A 17,597-nucleotide genomic window follows, 5' to 3' on the forward strand; every position below is an offset into this window, starting at 1 on the left:
CAGAAATCCTCAGGACACATATAAACTTCCAGTCCCTCCACCACCAGTGTATAGAGCCAACAGTCTATGTGGACAAATTTAACAGGTTACAAACAGCATTGAGATGCTACAGATTTAAATAGCTTTACAAAAGGATAAGAATAAATAAATATATTGAAGAAATAGATGGAGAAATAAAGATTGAAAAAGATTCAATGTCAAATAAGACACAGGATTAGACATCTTGGAGAAAACAATTCTTAAGGCACAGAATTGCTTTAAAGTTAAATGTAAAGTCTGAAGCTGAACAAATGAATACATTAGTATTCAATAGATTCTATATTGAATGGTTTTATAAATCACCAACATATGAAAGGAGGCACAGATTTATTTGAAGAAGTTCTAACATCTTTTGGTAATTACTTCTATGTAGGAACAAAAAAATTCTTGGATGATTAAAGTTCAACAGAAATGTTCAATTTTCAGGAGAATCCATGGATACAGTTACAATGATTTCTATAGATAGGTGAAACAGTGACTAAGGAACTTTGAAATCAGAATTCATATGAGACAGAATACTTGTTGGAATTATTGATGAATCATCAGATTTCTTATAGTCCAAGGAAAATTTAAATTTGGAGAACACTACATAAATCATGCTGCATGCAGAAACAGAAGGACTCAGATAGATCCTGAGAGAGGTTTGCAGTCCTTTATCAAACTTGCATCAGGAACAGTATTTAATTTTGTGTCCAAATCTCTTGAAGATTAGCTGCTGTTTATATTCAGTTGACAGAGACTCAAGTAAGTGGTTTACATCTTTTTGAATGGAGATCTTATACTGATGGTTCTCCCATGCAACTTCCGTGTGGTTGAAAGATGATGATCAGCATTGGATCTTGGGCTGTCGCTATATATGATGCAGCTGTCCAAATCCAGGGCCTTTGCCAGTGGATTGCCCCAATAATTTTGGGGGCACGGTGACACGGTGGTTAGCACTGCTGCCTCACAGCGCCAGAGACCCAGGTTCAATTCCCACCTCAGGCGACTCTCTGTGTGGAGTTTGCACATTCTCCCCGTGTCTGCGTGGGTTTCCTCTGGGTGCTCCGGTTTCCTCCCACAATCCAAAAATGTACAGGTTAGGTGAATTGACCATGCTAAATTGTCCATAGTGTTGGGTGAAGGGGTAAATGTGGGAGTATGGGTCTGGGTGGTGTACGCTTCGGTGGGTCAGTGTGGACTTGTTGGGCCGAAGAGCCTGTTTCCACACTGTAAGTAATCTAATCTAAATTCTCACCTCTAATTCTGTTGTCTAATTGTCATTATGATAACTGAAACTGTGTCCTCAATTAATATCATTGCCACTAACCTTGCTCCTTCTTTAATATGGGGCTTGGATTCATTGATTCATAGAGCACAGAAACAGGTGAGAGTAACTACCTCCACCACCCTCTCAGACAAAACCTTCTATATTTCCACCATCCTTTTGGTGAAGTTTATTTTTCTCAGATCTCCTCTAAATCTCCTCATTGGGGTGGCACAGTAGCTCAGTGGTTAGCACTGCTGCCTAACAGCGCCAGGGAACCAGGTTCAATTCCAACCTTGGGCAACTGTCTATGTGGAGTTTGCACATGCTCCCCATGTCTGTGTGGGTTTCCTCCGGGTGCTCTGGTTTCCTCCCACAATCCAAGGATGTGCAGGTTAGCTGAATTGGTCAAGCTAAATTGCCCATAGTGTTCAGGGATGTGTAGGTTAGGTGCATTAGTCAGGTGTAAATATAGGACAATAGAGTAAGGGAATGTGTCTGGGTGGGTTACTCTTCAGAGGGTTGGTGTAGACTTATTGGGCTGAAGGGGCTGTTTCCACACTGTAGGGAATCTAAGTTCTAAGTTAAACCACTTGCTCCTGACCTTAAATTTGTGTCCTCTGGTCTTATTATTCTTATGATTTACCCCTTTATGCCTCTCATAATATTATATTCCTCAACCAGATGCTCCAGGGAAAACAAACCCATCCTATCAAGTCTCTCCTCGTAACTGAGACTGGGGATACCTTTCTGGTGAATCTCCTCTGCACTCTGTTTGGTGCAGTCCTGTCTTTCCGCTAATGTGCCAATCAGAACTGCAACACAGTATTCCATCTGTTTACCTCTATTCTATGTCTCAGCCAATGAGGACAGGCCACTCATAAGCCTTCTTCACTACCTTCAGGGAACTATGGTCTTAAAACCAATGTTCCTTTGTTCTTCAGTACTTCCTAGAGGCTTACCACTTATTGTATATATCCTTCCCTGTTAGACCCTCCAAAACACATCACCTCACACTTATTAGGATTAGAGTTGCTGATTCATAGAGCATAGAAACAGGTGAGAGTAACTGCCATTGCTTGCCTGCCCAATTTACAGACTGATCAGTATCAAATGTAAGCCTCAGACCACCCTCCTCACTGTAACGCCACCACCAATTTTCATGTCATTTGTCATCTTATGAATTAAACATTTTTGATCAACATTTGTTATGGATCAGACCAAACCAGCTCTCTCTCTCTCTCTCTATATATATATATAGAGAATGGTCTAGACCCTAACTTTTTCTTATTTTAGAGGTAAATGTAAAGCATTGCATTCCAGATGCAATTCAATTGGTCAAACTATTGACTTTAAGCAAAACACACTTTATTTTTACACTACAATTAAAATACATAAAAAATAAAAGATAAAATAAAAGAGTTAGCTTAACTGTTACTCTACAAAAATGCTTAACAAAATAATATATATTAACTACTAATAATAAACTGTTTCAATATAGTAATAGCACAGTGACTCAGTGGTGAATTGGCTATGCTAAATTGCCCAAAGTGTCCAGGGATGTGTAAGTTAGGTGCATTAGTTTGGGTAAATATAGGATAATAGGGGTCTGGGTGGGTTACTTTTCAGGGGGTTGGTGTGGACTTGTTGGGTCGAAGGGCCTTTTTCCACACTGGAGGGATTCTATGATAAACACACCCTTGGGAAAGGCAAATTCATTAAAACAAATTGTCTCACATGCAATTCTAGCAGCAGGAAGAGAGTCCCAGCTTTAGCTATAACAGAGAGAGGAACAAGAACTTCCATATCCAGCTTCAAGACCCCAGCAACTGCAGAAAGCGCAAAACTAAAAATCCTGGTTCTGTGGGAGCTCGACCCCACCCATTCAGGTTACTTCTATTGTTCCAATTTAAAATAAAAGAAGGCCTCATAAGCTGTTTACTTTAATAGGTTTGAGCAGACAGCTTATCACCTCTGTCTCAGCCTTTCTTCAATAAAAGAACCAGAATACAATATACCGCTTAAAGTCATAGTATCGTCATATATCCAAGTCATTAATGTACATAACAAACAGCAAGGGTCGCAGCACTGATCCCTGTGATACACTGCTGGTCACAGGTTTCCAATCACAAAACAATCGTCCAACAATACCCTTTGCCTCCTTTTGCAATCCAATTTTGGATCCAGTTTGAAAACCTTCCTTGGCTGCCATTGGTTCTTACCTTTTGCACTCAGCCTTGCATTTAGGACTTTATCAAAGGCCTTTCTGAAGTCCATTTAAACCACATCAACTGCACTATCCTCATCAATATACTTAGTCACCTTTTCATAAATCTCAGCTAAATTAGACAGGATCTCCCTCTAACAAATCCATGCTGACTATCCCTGATTTAATTCCTGCCTTCCCAAACATTGATTAATTCTGTCTCTCAGAATGTTTTCCAACAATTTCCCTCCCACTTATGTCAGACTAATTGGTGGGTGATTATCTGGCCTATCCCTGCTGCCCTTGCGAAACAAAGATACCACATTAGCTTTTCTCTAGTCATCTGGCACTTCACCTGTGGCCAGTGAGGTATTAAATCCACTACGGCTCCAGCAATATCCTCCCTCACCTCCTCATGTATCTCATGATGGTCTAGGGATTTATGCTCCTTTATGCCTGTTAAAACATGCAATACCTACTCTTTGTTAATCTTAACATGTTCTAGAACCTTACCACCCCAACTGAAATCCCCAGCTACAATACCTTTCCCCTTTGTATGAGAAACATTCATTTTAGACCTCACCCAGACCAGATTTATCCCTTTGGTCTCTAATAGGCTCCACTCTTTCTCTGATAATCCTCTTACTCTTAATATATTTATAAAACCCAAGGATATTTAATGGGCCCCTCTTTGTCCTCCGATTTTCTGTTTTAGGTCACCTCCTATACTTCCGAAGGGCCTCCCTGTTTTTAATGCACTTGTACCTGGCATATGCTTCCTTCTCTTTCTTTATCAAACTCTCAATGTCCCTTGACATTTAGGATTCCCTGCACTTGCTGCCCTTGGCCTTCACTCTTAGAGGAACATGCTGGCCCTGAACTACTTTTAAAAAGAATTCTCATTTTCCAAATCTAGACTTACCTGCAGATAGCTGCTCCCAATTATGTTTGCCAGATTCTGTCCAATGATATTAAAACTGGCCTTCTCCCAATGTAGACATTTAAAGTTCTGCACTAACCTTATCTTGTTCCACAATGATTTTGAAAATTACAGAGTTATGGTCAGTATTGCCAAAATGTTGGGTCCATTAACACTTCTACTACTTAAACAGCTTCATTCCCTAGGATTAGGTCTAGCACTGCCCCATCTCTAGTCTACATTCTGGCACAAAAATCTGTCCTGGATGCACTTAAAAAATATAATCTCAACAAAGTGATTGCCTCTTTTTTTTATTTCTAATCAATGTTCTCTCTCCTCACTCCTTATCTTTTGAGTTTAACAAAGATCTTGCTTATTTCTCTGTTGCTCACTTGTTTCTTTCTGAATTGTAATTGCATTGTAGAGGGTGCAAAGGAGATTCACCAGGATGTTGCCCTATGAAGAGAGGCAAGATATGCTGAGGTTGTTTTCTCTGGATCAAAGAAGGCTGAGGGGGGACCTGATAGAGTTGTATAAAATTACAAACACATGGACATGGTGGATAGAAAGCAGCTGTTCCCCCTTGGGGAAAGGTCAATAACAAAGGGGCATAATTTGGTGAAAGACAAGAGCTTGACAGGGAATTTGAGGAAAATTCTTTCCACCCAGAGAGTGGTGGGAGTCTGGAATGCATACCTGGGAAAGTAAGTGAGGTGGGTAGTCTCACAACCTTTAAAAAGTACTTGGATGAGCACTTGAAGTGTTATAATATTCAAGGCTATGGGTCTAGTGCAGGGAAGTGAGACTAGTGTAGATAGTAGTGTAGTTTTGATAGGACAGACTCAATCGCCAAAGGGCCTCTTCTGTAATGTATGATTCTCCTTAGCCATCCTAAAGAGTTTATTTTTCCATTCTGTGTTTCAACTAAGTTTTGCTTTATTTATGATTAGATTCCCTACAGTATGGATACAGGCAATTTGGCCCAACAAGTCCACGCTGACCCTCCGAAGAGTAACCCACTCAGAACCATTTCCCTTCGACTAATGCACCAAGCACAATGGACAATTTTAGCATGGCCAATTAGAGTCATAGAGTTACAGAGATGTACAGCATGTAAACAGACCCTTCAGTCCAACCCATCCATGCCAACCAGATATCCCAACCCAACCTAGTCCCACCTCCCAACCCAGCCCATATCCCTCCAAACCCTTCCTATTCATATACCCATCCAAATGCCTCTTAAATGTTGCAATTGTACCAGCCTCCACCACCTCCTCTGGCAGCTCATTCCATACACATACCACCCTCTGTGTGAAAAGGTTGCTCTCTTTTATATCTTTCCCCTCTCACCCTAAACCTATGCCCTCTCGTTCTGGACTCCCCAACCCCAGGGAAAAGACTTTGCCGATTTATCCTATCCACGCCCCTCATAATTTTGTAAACCTCTATAAGGACACCTCTGAGCTTTTCAGGGAAAACAGCCCCAGCCTGTTCAGCCTCTCCCTGTAGCTCAAACCCTCCAACCCTGGCAACATCCTTCTAAATCTTTTCTGAACCCTTTCAAGTTTCACGACATCTTTCCGATAGGAAGGAGACCAGAATTGCACGCAATATTCCAACAGTGGCCTAACCAATGTCCTGTATAGCTGCAACATAACCTCCCAACTCCTGCACTCAATACTCTGACTAATGAAGGAAAGCATACCAAACACCTTCTTCACTATTCTATCTACCTGCGACTCCACTTTCAAGGAGCTATGAACCTGTACTCCAAGGTCTCTTTGTTCAGCAACACTTCCTAGGACCTTACCATTAAGTGTATAAGTCCTGCTAAGATTTGCTTTCCCAAAATGCAGCACATTGCATTTATCTGAACTAAACTCCATCTGCCACTTCTCAGCCCTTTGGCCCATCTGGTCCAGATCCTGTTGTAATCTGAGGTAACCCTCTTCGCTATCCACTACACCTCCAGTTTTGGTGTCATCTGCAAATTTACTAACTGTACCTCTTATGCTCTCATCCAAATCATTTATGTAAATGACAAAAAGTAGAGGGCCCAGCACCGATCTTTGTGGCACTCCACTGGTCACAGGCCTCCAGTCTGAAAAACAACCCTCCACCACCACCCTCTGTTCTCTACCTTTGAGCCAGTTCTATATCGAAATGTCTAGTTCCCCCTGAATTCCATGAGATCTAACCTTGCTAATGCATATAGATCACATCTACTATTCTGTCCTCATCAATCCTCTTTGTTACTTCTTCAAAAAACTCAATCAAGTTTGTGAGACATGATTTCCCACACTCAAAGCCATGTTGACTATCCTGAATCAGACCTTGCCTTTCCAAATACATGTACATCCTGTCCCTCAGCATTCCCTCCAACAACTTGCCCACAACCGAGGTCAGGCTCACTGGTCTATAGTTCCCTGGTTTGTCTTTACCACCCATCTTAAGCAGTTGAACCACGTTAGCCAACCTCCAGTCTTCCGGCACCTCACCTGTGACTATCGATGATACAAATATCACAGCAAGAGGCCCAGCAATCACTTCTCTAGCTTCCCACAGAGTTCTAGGGTACACCTGATCAGGTCCTGGGGATTTATTCACCTTTACCTTTCAAGACATCCAGCACTTCCTCCTCTGTAATATGGACATTTTGCAAGATGTCACCATCTAATTCCCTACAGTCAATATCTTCCATATCCTTTTTCACAGTAAATACTGATGCAAAATATTCATTTAGTATCTCCCCCATTTTCTGCGGCTCCACACAAAGGCCACCTTGCTGATCTTTGAGGGGCCCTATTCTCTCCCTAGTTACCCTTTTGTCCTTAATATATTTGTAAAAACCCTTTGGATTCTCCTTAATTCCATTTGCCAAAGCTATCTCATGTCCCATTTTATGCCCTCCTGATTCCCCTCTTAAGTATACTCCTACTTCCTTTATACTCTAAGGATTCACTCGATCTATCCTGACGAGACCTGACATTTGTTTCCTTCTTTTTCTTAACCAGACCCTCAATTTCTTTAGTCATCCAGCATTCCCTGTAACTACCAACCTTACCTTTCACCCTGACAGGAATATACTTTCTCTGGATTCTCGTTATCTCATTTCTGAATGCTTTCCATTTTCCAGCCGTCCCTTTACCTGCGAACATCTGCCTCCAATCAGATTTCGAAAGTTCTTGCCTCATACCATCAAAATTGACCTTTCTCCAATTTAGAACTTCAATTTTTAGATCTGGTCTATCATTTTCCATCACTATTTTAATACGAATAGAATTATGGTCGCTGGCCCCAAAGTGCTCCCCCACTGACACCTCAGTCACCTGCTCTGCCTTATTTCCCAAGAGTAGGTCATTCACCCTGCCCTGAACATCTTTGGACAGTGGGAGGAAACTGGAGCACATAGAGGAAACCCACGCAGACATGGGGAGAACGTGCAAACTCCACACAGAGTCACCCCCACCCACCGAGGCCAGAATTGAACCCGGGTCCTTGGCGCTCTGAGGCAGCAGTTAACTTTCACTGCCCTGTCTTTGCCCCACTGAGGGAATGATTTGATTTTGAATCACAATCATCTCCTCAACATTTCTCTGATTTTATTTGCTGATTTTTCTGTCCAGTTAATCTGACCTAGTTCTCTGTTTATCCCAGTTGAGAAGTTTTCGAAGTTCAAATGCAATTTGACGCTGCTCTTTCTGAATACCTTACCTGCTTTCTGAGCTGGTCTTCTTTTCAGATTCCTTTCACAATTTTGCTTTGCCTCAAATAGCCGATAAATTTGCTCCTCTTTGGTGATGACATCATCAGCATCAACCTGTCAGTTTAGAGAAATGAGAAACACTATCAAAAAGCAAATTTGACACTATCCCAGTGACCCCCTGCCCTCTAACCTGACTTTTTAACCTTCTCCCTCTGGCTTGATTCCTTGTCCCACTGTCTCTTACATTGACCCCTGATTGCCAGTCATCAGCCCTGACTTCTTTCTCCTGGAGCTTTCCCCCCAACCCCTTAAATGCTTCTCTGCCCTCAATCTCTCATTCTTCCCCCATCCCTATGTGTAATGGACAGTTCCTGTCAGCGATGCCTAGTTATTAGAACAGATTCCAGTTTTGACAAACCTGCAACCTTTAAGACAGTTTGATATTACATTGTTTGATGTTCTGGTAGAAGGCTACGCACTTTACCTTCAGTCACACTGTCCATGTAATAAAGGCAGTGTGGTGTGCTCAGTCACAAAAATTGCTGGAGAAACTCAGCAGGAGTGGCAGCATCTGTGGAGAGAAAGCAGAGTTAATGTTATGGGTCTAGTGACCCTTCTTCAGAGCCTGGTTGCTGGATCTGAAATGTTAATTCTATTTCTCTCTAGATGGATACTGCCAGACCTGCTGAGTTTCTGCGGCAACTTTTGTTTTTGTTTCAGGTTTCCAGCATCCATAATTCTTTGTTTTATTGTAATGTGCTCAGTCAGTCAGTCATGAGGCAGTCATGAGGCAGCTGTTAACTTTCACTGCCCTGTCTTTGCCCCACCGTGGGAATGATTTGATTTTGAATCACATTCATCTCCTCAATATTTCTCTGGTTTTATTTGCTGATTTTATGTTTACATCAGTAAACATAAACCCCAGATGATGTGTATAAGTCTGTGATATTACAACCAAATAAATAGTGTTATTAATAAACGTGACATCAATTTCTACAAGAACCTGACTATGATATACATCATACAGACTAACATAATGCTAGCCACATATCGCATCACCCACATTCCAAAGAATATTAAAACACAACTTTTCAGGCCTTTGCCTGTGTTACGGATCTCAAACTTTAACCCCTGGTGAGGATTGTGCTGATTAAGTCTAAACCATGTTCAATTGCAAGCAGCCATTATCACCCAACTTTACTTATACCTCCAGAACAGAGAAGACATTGTAACAAAATGCCTAGATCCTGTAATATTCTTCCCCAGTTAAAAATGAACAAACAGCTTATACAAAAATGGTACATATATATAATAGCACAGAATACAACATGGCTAAAACACTAGCAACATTACCTGAATTACCAGATTGGGTTTCATGTTTGTGTTTACTACAATCACAACTAAGTCATATATGAACAGTAGTGCAGGGTAGTTTGCATATAAAATAAAACAATGTTTCCTCAACATCAGGATATTTTGAACAAAAGTAACATTACTTGTATTAGTTTCTCTTCTTTATTTTGATATACTTTCGAGTAACCCACAATCAGATTTTATTTCTGTTTGGCAATTTCCCCAGTAGTCATTGATGCAAAAGGTAACGTTGGCCCACTGAGCTGGAAGCTATTAGTTGCCATTGGGTGAATTCAAGGGGAAGTCTGGCAGTCAGTACACAGTCCTGGGGGCACGCATTTCCAGCTGATGTAGGGCCCTCGAATTAATCAGAAATATTCAGGCCTAAGACAATGATATTCAAACACTGATGCTCACACACTCACATAAAAATGTCACACTTAAATTTAGACTGTCATACCTAATGTACATGTGACTTCTGATCCATGACCACATTATTGACACTTTCCTGTCCTCTGAAATGGCTGAGCATGTCACTCACCTAAAGGCTGTCAGTGGATGGACAACAGAGTCCAATCTTGGCCCTGATGCCCACAAAGTGATGAAATAAAAGAACAACAAAAAGATGTAAATAGTTGTTCGTATTTCCATTGATAGAACAGGTGCCAACTCTAAGCCACAGACATATTCAATTACTTGCTGCACACACTCAGAACGTGGTATACCTCTGCCCTTAATTCTTCTTGGTTAATAACTGAAACTACAGACATAACAAACAAGGCCTCAGCTGCTACTCTCACAGACACACGATCGGTAATGTGTTAAAATCTCACACTGAGGCTCTGAGATGTCCTTCAGGTTTTCCAACAGTAGCTGCATAGATAATACTAAAAGTAACAGGAGTGAGAGAAATCCACAAATGAACATAAAAGACCCCAGACAGCAGATCAGGAGCCTGCGTAACCATGCTACAGTACAGAATGCAAGGTCTCAAACTGACTTACTGCTGCTGCAAGGTTCATCCAGATTCCACTCCATAGTAGTTACTTTATAACCATGTGAAGGAGTCAGCTCTGAACAAGACTACAATGATGAACTATTACCACACTTAAAAGCATTTTACAATATCTGATTTGATGAAAGAGGATTGGGGCCTCAACAAAGGCAATTTTGTTTCCCTCATTCAATTCCTCTCCTCCAAAAGCTCATGTACACTTCAACCTATCATGCAATAAAGTGTGCACTTCTCTCATGCTCTACTTTACCACCTGTTCAACATCCTAGATAAGCTGGTAAACCCTGTCACACATCAGCCTCATGCATGTAATCTATCACTGAAAGGGTGGCATGGTGGTTCAGCGGTTAGCACTGCTGCATTACAGTGCCAGGGACCCAGGTTTGATTCCAGCCTCAGGTGACTGTGTGGAGTTTTGCAAGTTCTCCCAGTGTCTGTGCAGGTTTTGTCCAGGTGCTCCAGTTTCCTCCCACAATCCATAGATGTGCAGGTTAGGTGAATTGGCCTTGCTAAATTGCCCATAGTGTTAGGTGAAGGGGGTAAATGTAGGGGAATGGGTCTGGGTGGGTTGCGCTTCAGCGGGTCGGTGTGGACTTGTTGGGCTGAAGGACCTGTTTCCACACTGTAAGTAATCTAAATCTAAAAAAAAATTCAAACATCTTCAGAAGCCTCCAGCTGCCATCATGTAAAACCAAAGAACTGCAGACACTGGAAATCTCAAACAAAACAGGACTTGCAGAAGAAACTCAGCAGAACTGGCAGCATCTGCAGAGAGAAAGCAGACTTAATGTTTCAGGTCCAGTTCTGATGAAGAATCATGTATCTTGAAACATTAACTGTTTTCTCTCACAATTGTTATCAGACTTCCTGAATTTCCCCAGCAATTTCTGTTTTGGTTCACCTGCCTTAATGTGACATTCTCCTTTTGTATGTAAACATATCAATCACACTGAAGGATTGGTGAAACAGTATTAAAGATAAGAGTATTTATAGCTAATGTTCACTGGGAGCTAAAGATCGTATATCTGACTCCTATCACTGCTGTTTCAGAATGATGAACAAACAGCGGAGTTCATCAATCATATTCCTGCTGAGGTGGATAATGATTGGGATACAATTATTTAAAGCTGCGTACATATCATTTCAGGAATCAGTTGAGTGACCATTCTCTAAGCTGCTTTTACTGCAATTATATAACTTTATATTTGATTTCACTTGTAGTTAACCCCAACATCCCATTTGCTTTCCTAACCACTTGCATAATAACATTTCATGATTCATTTAGCAGGGCTGCCTGCTCATGTAGTGGTCTGCAGTCTCTTTCCACTAGAATAGAATACTAATTTTATACTTATTTTCCTGCCAAAGCAGACACTTTCCTACCACATATTACATCTGCCAATTTTTTGCCCACTTACTTAACCTTATCAGGGTAAAAGTGCATAATATATTATCATTTGTGAATTGGATTTTAATAGTAAATGTGTTTTTGGTTTTAGTTCTAGTGTTTTCTTATGTGATCTAAAGTCATTCTTGAATGGTGCATTTAAATATCATATCCAAGAAAGCATGTGATTTCAGATAACTGACTAAATAAATTAACCTGGTGAGTTAGCTGATGAAACGTTTACAAAGTTGAACTTATGTGAGATAGAAAAAGACATACCAAGGGCTCAAACCAGATTCCAGTCAAGATTAACAGTACGATATCAGCAGAAGAACAGTTTAGTTTGTGGTAGATGTTCAGAACTGCCGAGATGTCTTAACATTTTTTAGCAGTTTAAGTAGAGGGGACTTTTCTTAAAGTTCAGTTGGCAGATTCAGTGAAGTAGCTAGTGTCTGCGCATCTCAGGGAGAGGCAATAAAAGAGAGAATCATATAAGGTGATCTGATTTAACCTTCTGTCTGATCAATTTTGATGCTCTTTCTTTCAAAGTAACATTACAGGCAACATTCCCTGTCATGTTTCTTGTTGATGCATGGATCTCTGAGGTCAGATCGCAGTAGTAATTTCCAGAAGCAGAAGCATTACATCGGCACACCAACCAAGGTGTGTGGACGTTCCCTGTGGTCACAGTTTAAAGGGAACATTGTCAGTAACCTCATGTAAACATGTTCAGTGACTGGCCATCACAGTAACCTAACAGCATAAGACAAATCTCATTGATTATCAGGCTAGATTTCACTCTAGAATCTTACAAATCCAGTATTAGGGTCAGCTGGGAATATAACACTCTTTATATCCCTTTTTCAAATTCTCTTTCTCCTCTTCACAACCTAACTTTTACTTGTCTATATCATCAGCAAATTTAGCAGCTCATAAATTTAGTCCCTTCATGCAGGTTATTGATATAGATTGTAAATGAGGAGAAAGTGAGGACTGCAGATGCTGGAGATCAGAGCTGAAAATGTGTTGCTGGAAAAGCGCAGATTGTAAATGACTCAGTATTATCCAGAGTCACTCTGTATTTGTCAATTTGAATTAGTTTCTGTCCTGGTTAATTTTCTGTGGTTGCGCTGCCAAGTCAAAGAGAGTTTGTGAAATATTGAGAGTGACTTCCATTGTAGCTGTGCCACGTTTGTCTTCAGAGTATATGTGTAACTTGGAGGAGTTTGCTGAATACCCAGTGAGGTTGGTGTGACAATGTTCATTCCAAGAACCTGTTAACGTATCATACAGAGCTTCTAGTGTCAAGAGGTTAAGGCACTTCAAGGCTGCCAAGATAAAGAAACATAAAGAAACACAGTGTGCACACAAAGAGACTACTTCTGTCTCTCGAATATGTGCCCGACCTGTCTTAGAATTGTTAGATCTGTGGTCAGTACACTGTATACACACAATGCCTGCCATAGCTTTCAGCAGCCTGTCTCAGCCAATGAAATATCTTTGCACATAACTGACAAGCTAAACACATCACACAGTGACACTCTCACACATCAGTGAACAAAAATACCAAGGATGTTATTGAAACCAACTGGCGATGAGAAACAGAGACTGCCTCCTGTTGTACTTCACTTACTGAATTGCCAGTCAGCTCAGCAACTGAGATCCCAGAAACGGTGTAGTGATACCACGGGAACAGTGCATTCAGGCGAACTGCAGTCTGTTTTATTGAAAACCTTAAAAAGGCATGATTTTTAATCAACCCATTCAGATGCATTATGACACCTGTAAAGCAAATGGAACCTTGCATTTCAGAGGCAGGGACATTACCATTACACCACAAGAACCCTCCTTTAATGAAGATCATGGCTGTTTTAGCTGATTTACTGGGCATTGGTTTGACCCACATCTGGAGTGCTGCGTTCAAATCTGGGGACTACACCACAGGAAAAATATATTAATTATAGATTCATCTCAGTCTAAAAGGGTTAGTTTATGTTAACAGGTTTCAGGCAAACTGAGGAAGGATTCTTGTGGAGGAGGAGCTAGGCGACATCTGAATTCAACAGGCCAGCTTGTTATAAGAGGACCAGTCTGCCATGTCGTCACTCCAGGCAGGTTGGGGTGCAACAGAACTGGGCAAATACAGGCCATTTGGCCTATCAAGTCTGTACTGACCCTCCAAAGCATATCCTACCCTGTCCCTGTATCCTCACATTTACCTTGGCTAATCCACCTAGTCTGTATATCTATGGACACGACAGGCCACTTTAGCATGGTCAATCCACCTAAGCTTCACATCTTGGGACTGTAGGAGGAAACTTGAGCACTTGGAGACAAGGCGAGAATGTGCAAACTACAAACTGTCACCCAAGGCTGGAATCATACCCAGGCTCCTGGCACTGTGTGAGGCAACAGTGCTAACCACTGTGTCACTGTGCTGCCCTGAAAAATCAAGAGACTTGTAAGAATTATAAGAAAGGACTGCAACAAGATGGAAGACTTTAATCTTCATATCGATTGGATGAATCAAATTTATGACACTGGATAATAAAGAATCATGTTTTTGGAGATACTGTAATATGTTTGTATGACTAGTGGATTCACTATCTAACAGGGAACAGAGAGTAAAGATATTTGAGTTATTTTGTCTTATATAAGACAATTAGCACTTGAAAGGATTAACTGACACCACAAGATAAGTTCCACTAATCAAGATAGAAGGCTTGTTTCTAAGAGGAACTAACCAGAGTTGCAGAACATTCCTAATTGATTGTTATGTGTGCTAACAACTATTGACCAAAGTAGTAATGTATGCATACTTTTACATTGATCCTGTGTCTCACAAGGGGCAATCATATATCTGAATTGAAATATAACTAACTATTAAGTACAATGTACTGGACATCCTTCCTCTCATTGGTATTAATCAATCTACTGATACAATGAGAAGGATCAGGAGCAATGAGTCTGACCCATAAAATGTTGAAACTGCTGACAGCTAATATTCTAAAATCTTCAACTTGGCAATCTGTAACCATTACAGAAACTGGGTTGAGAGAAGGGCTGAACTGGCAGTTCAACATTCCTGATGTTTCAGGCATGATAGAGAGAGATGTAAAAGAGCTGGAGGAGTTGCATTACTGATTAAGGAGAATATCACGGCTGTACATGTTGGAGGGCTCATCCAGTGAGGCCATACTGGCAGAACCCAGGAAGAAGAACAGTGCAGTCGCTATGATGGGGTTACACTATAGGCTTCCCAATAGCCAGTGGGAGATAGAGCAACAGATAGAAAAGCAGATCATGGAAAGATATAAAAACAACACGGTTGACAATATCCACTGCCCTTTCCTCATCAATCACATTTGTCACTTCCTCAAAAAACTTAATCAACTTTGTGAGTGAAGATCTCCCCTGCTGACTAACCCTAATATTTCCATTCTCATGCAAATGCAAGCAAATCCTGTCCCTAGGAATCTTCTTCAATAATTTACCTGCTACTAACGTAAGGCTCAACGGCCAATAATTTCATGGATTTTCCTTGTTGTCCTTCTTAACCAAAGGAACAACATTGGCTATTCGCCAGTCTTCAAGAACCTTCCTGTAGTTAAAGAGGATAAAAAAATCTCTGTCAGGGCCTCAGCAATCTCCTCCTTTCCCTCCTTCAGTACCTTGGGATAGATCCTATCAGATCCTAGGAACTTATCTATCTGAATGTTTTTAAAGACACTCAATACCTCCTTCTCCTTAATATAAACGACTCAGAACATCAACACAGTCTGCTTTAAGCTTTCCACCACCCATCTCCTTCTCCTTGTTGAATACCAATGTGAAGGTCTCATTAAGAATCTCACCCACTTCCTCTGTCTCCACACACAAATTCCCTCCTTTCTCCTTGAGTGGATCGACCCTTTCCCTTGCTCCTAATATAAGAATAAAATACCTTCGGATTCCCTTTAATCCTACTCACTAAGGACATTTCATGGCTCTTTCTAGCCCTCGTAATTTCTTGTTTAAGTTTTTTTTCTGCTTCCTTTATAATCCCCAAAGACCTTGTCTGATTTTCATTTCCTAAAACTTACATATGCTTCCTTTCTCTTTTTGACTAACCATCCGAGACTCCTGGATCTCTCCATCTTTATTTTTCATCCTCATAAACGCATGCCGATCTTGAGCCACTGGCCTCCTACATGTCAGATATGACTCTACCCTCAAACAGCTGCCCCCAGTTGAATTTCTCCTATTCTAGCCTAATACTATTGTAACTAGCCTTCCAAAATTAGCACTTTGACCTAAGGGCCAGTCTTATCCTTATCTATAACTATCTTAAAACTTACAGAAGTTACAAGGATGTCACCAGGACTTAAGGGTCTGAGTTACAGGGAAAGGATGGACAAGTTGGACTTTTTTCTTTGGAGCATAGGATCCCTCCTCAGTCTCCTATAGAGGTGTATAGGATCATGAGAGGCATGGATAGGGTGAATGTAGTCAGTCTTTTTCCCAGGGTTGGGCAATCGCTGACTAGAGTTTAAGATTTTAGGGGAAAGAATAAAAGGGAACCTTAAGGGCAACATTTTTACAAAGAGGGTGGTACGCATATGGAATGAGCTGCAGAGAGTAGTTGTGGAAGGCTGTTTTCTGACTGGAAGTGACCAGAGATGTACAGCATGGAAACAGACCCTTCAATCCAACTCGTCCATGCCGACCAGATATCTTAAATTAATCTAGTCGCATTTGCCAGCACTTGGCCCATGCCATCTAAACCCTTCCTATCCATATACCCATTCAGATGCCTTTTAAATGCTGCAATTGTACCAGCGTCCAACACTTCCTCTGACAGCTCATTCCATACACCCATCACTCTCTGCATGAAAAAGTTGCCCCTTAGGTTCCTTTTAAATTATTCCCCCTCACCCTAAACATATGCCTTCTAGTTCTGGACTCCCCCACCCCAGGGAAAAGACCTTGCCTATTTATCATATCCATGCCCCTCATGATTTTATAAAGCTCTATAAGGTCACCCCTCAGCCTCCTACACTCCAGGGAAAATGCCCTAGCCTATTCAGCCTCTTCCTATAGCTCAAACCCTCCAACACTGGCAACATCCTTGTAAAGCTTTTCTGAATCCTTTCAGGTTTCACAACATCCTTCCTATAGGAAGGAGACTAGGACTGCACACAATATTTCAAAAGTGGCCTAACCAATGCCCTGTACAGCTGCAACATGACCTCCCAATTCCTATACTAAATGCTCTGACCAATAAAGGAAAGCATACCAAACGCCTTCTTCACTATCCTATCTACCTGCGACTCCACTTTCAAGGAGCTGTTGCACAAAGTCAGTACTGGGACCTCTGTTGTTTGCAATGCATATAAATGATTTAGATGAAAATGTAGATTGATTAGTAAGTTTTCAGGTGACAAGAAAATTGGTGGAGTTCTGCATAGTGGGTAAGGTTATCAAAGGATACAGCAGAATATGGAGCAGTTGGAAAGTTAGGCAGGGAAATGGCAGATGGAGTTAATCTAAACAAGCGTGAGGTGATGCATTTTTGGAGGTCAAATGCAAGAGGAAAGTGTACAGTAAATAGCATGACCTTTAAGGAGTATTGATATACAGAGGGATCTTGGAGAACAAGCCCATAACTCCCTGAAAGTGACAAAACAAGTGGATGAAGTGGTAAAGAAGGCATACGTCATGCATCCTTTCATCAGTCAGGATATTGA

General features: G+C 41.1%; 1 protein-coding gene across 2 annotated transcripts in view; it reads right to left on the reverse strand.

The window, feature by feature from the left end:
- LOC140465933 (parathyroid hormone/parathyroid hormone-related peptide receptor-like) overlaps positions 1 to 17,597 on the reverse strand; it is a 211,618-nt gene that overhangs the window by 174,140 nt on the left and 19,881 nt on the right. For both annotated transcript variants that reach the window (XM_072561914.1, XM_072561915.1), the window contains exon 3: positions 8,125 to 8,230. In XM_072561914.1, coding sequence (XP_072418015.1) covers positions 8,125 to 8,230 — 106 coding nt within the window. The remainder of the gene's footprint in view (positions 1 to 8,124; positions 8,231 to 17,597) is intronic.

Source organism: Chiloscyllium punctatum, chromosome 42 (assembly GCF_047496795.1).
Source record: "Chiloscyllium punctatum isolate Juve2018m chromosome 42, sChiPun1.3, whole genome shotgun sequence".
Taxonomy (NCBI): domain Eukaryota; kingdom Metazoa; phylum Chordata; class Chondrichthyes; order Orectolobiformes; family Hemiscylliidae; genus Chiloscyllium; species Chiloscyllium punctatum.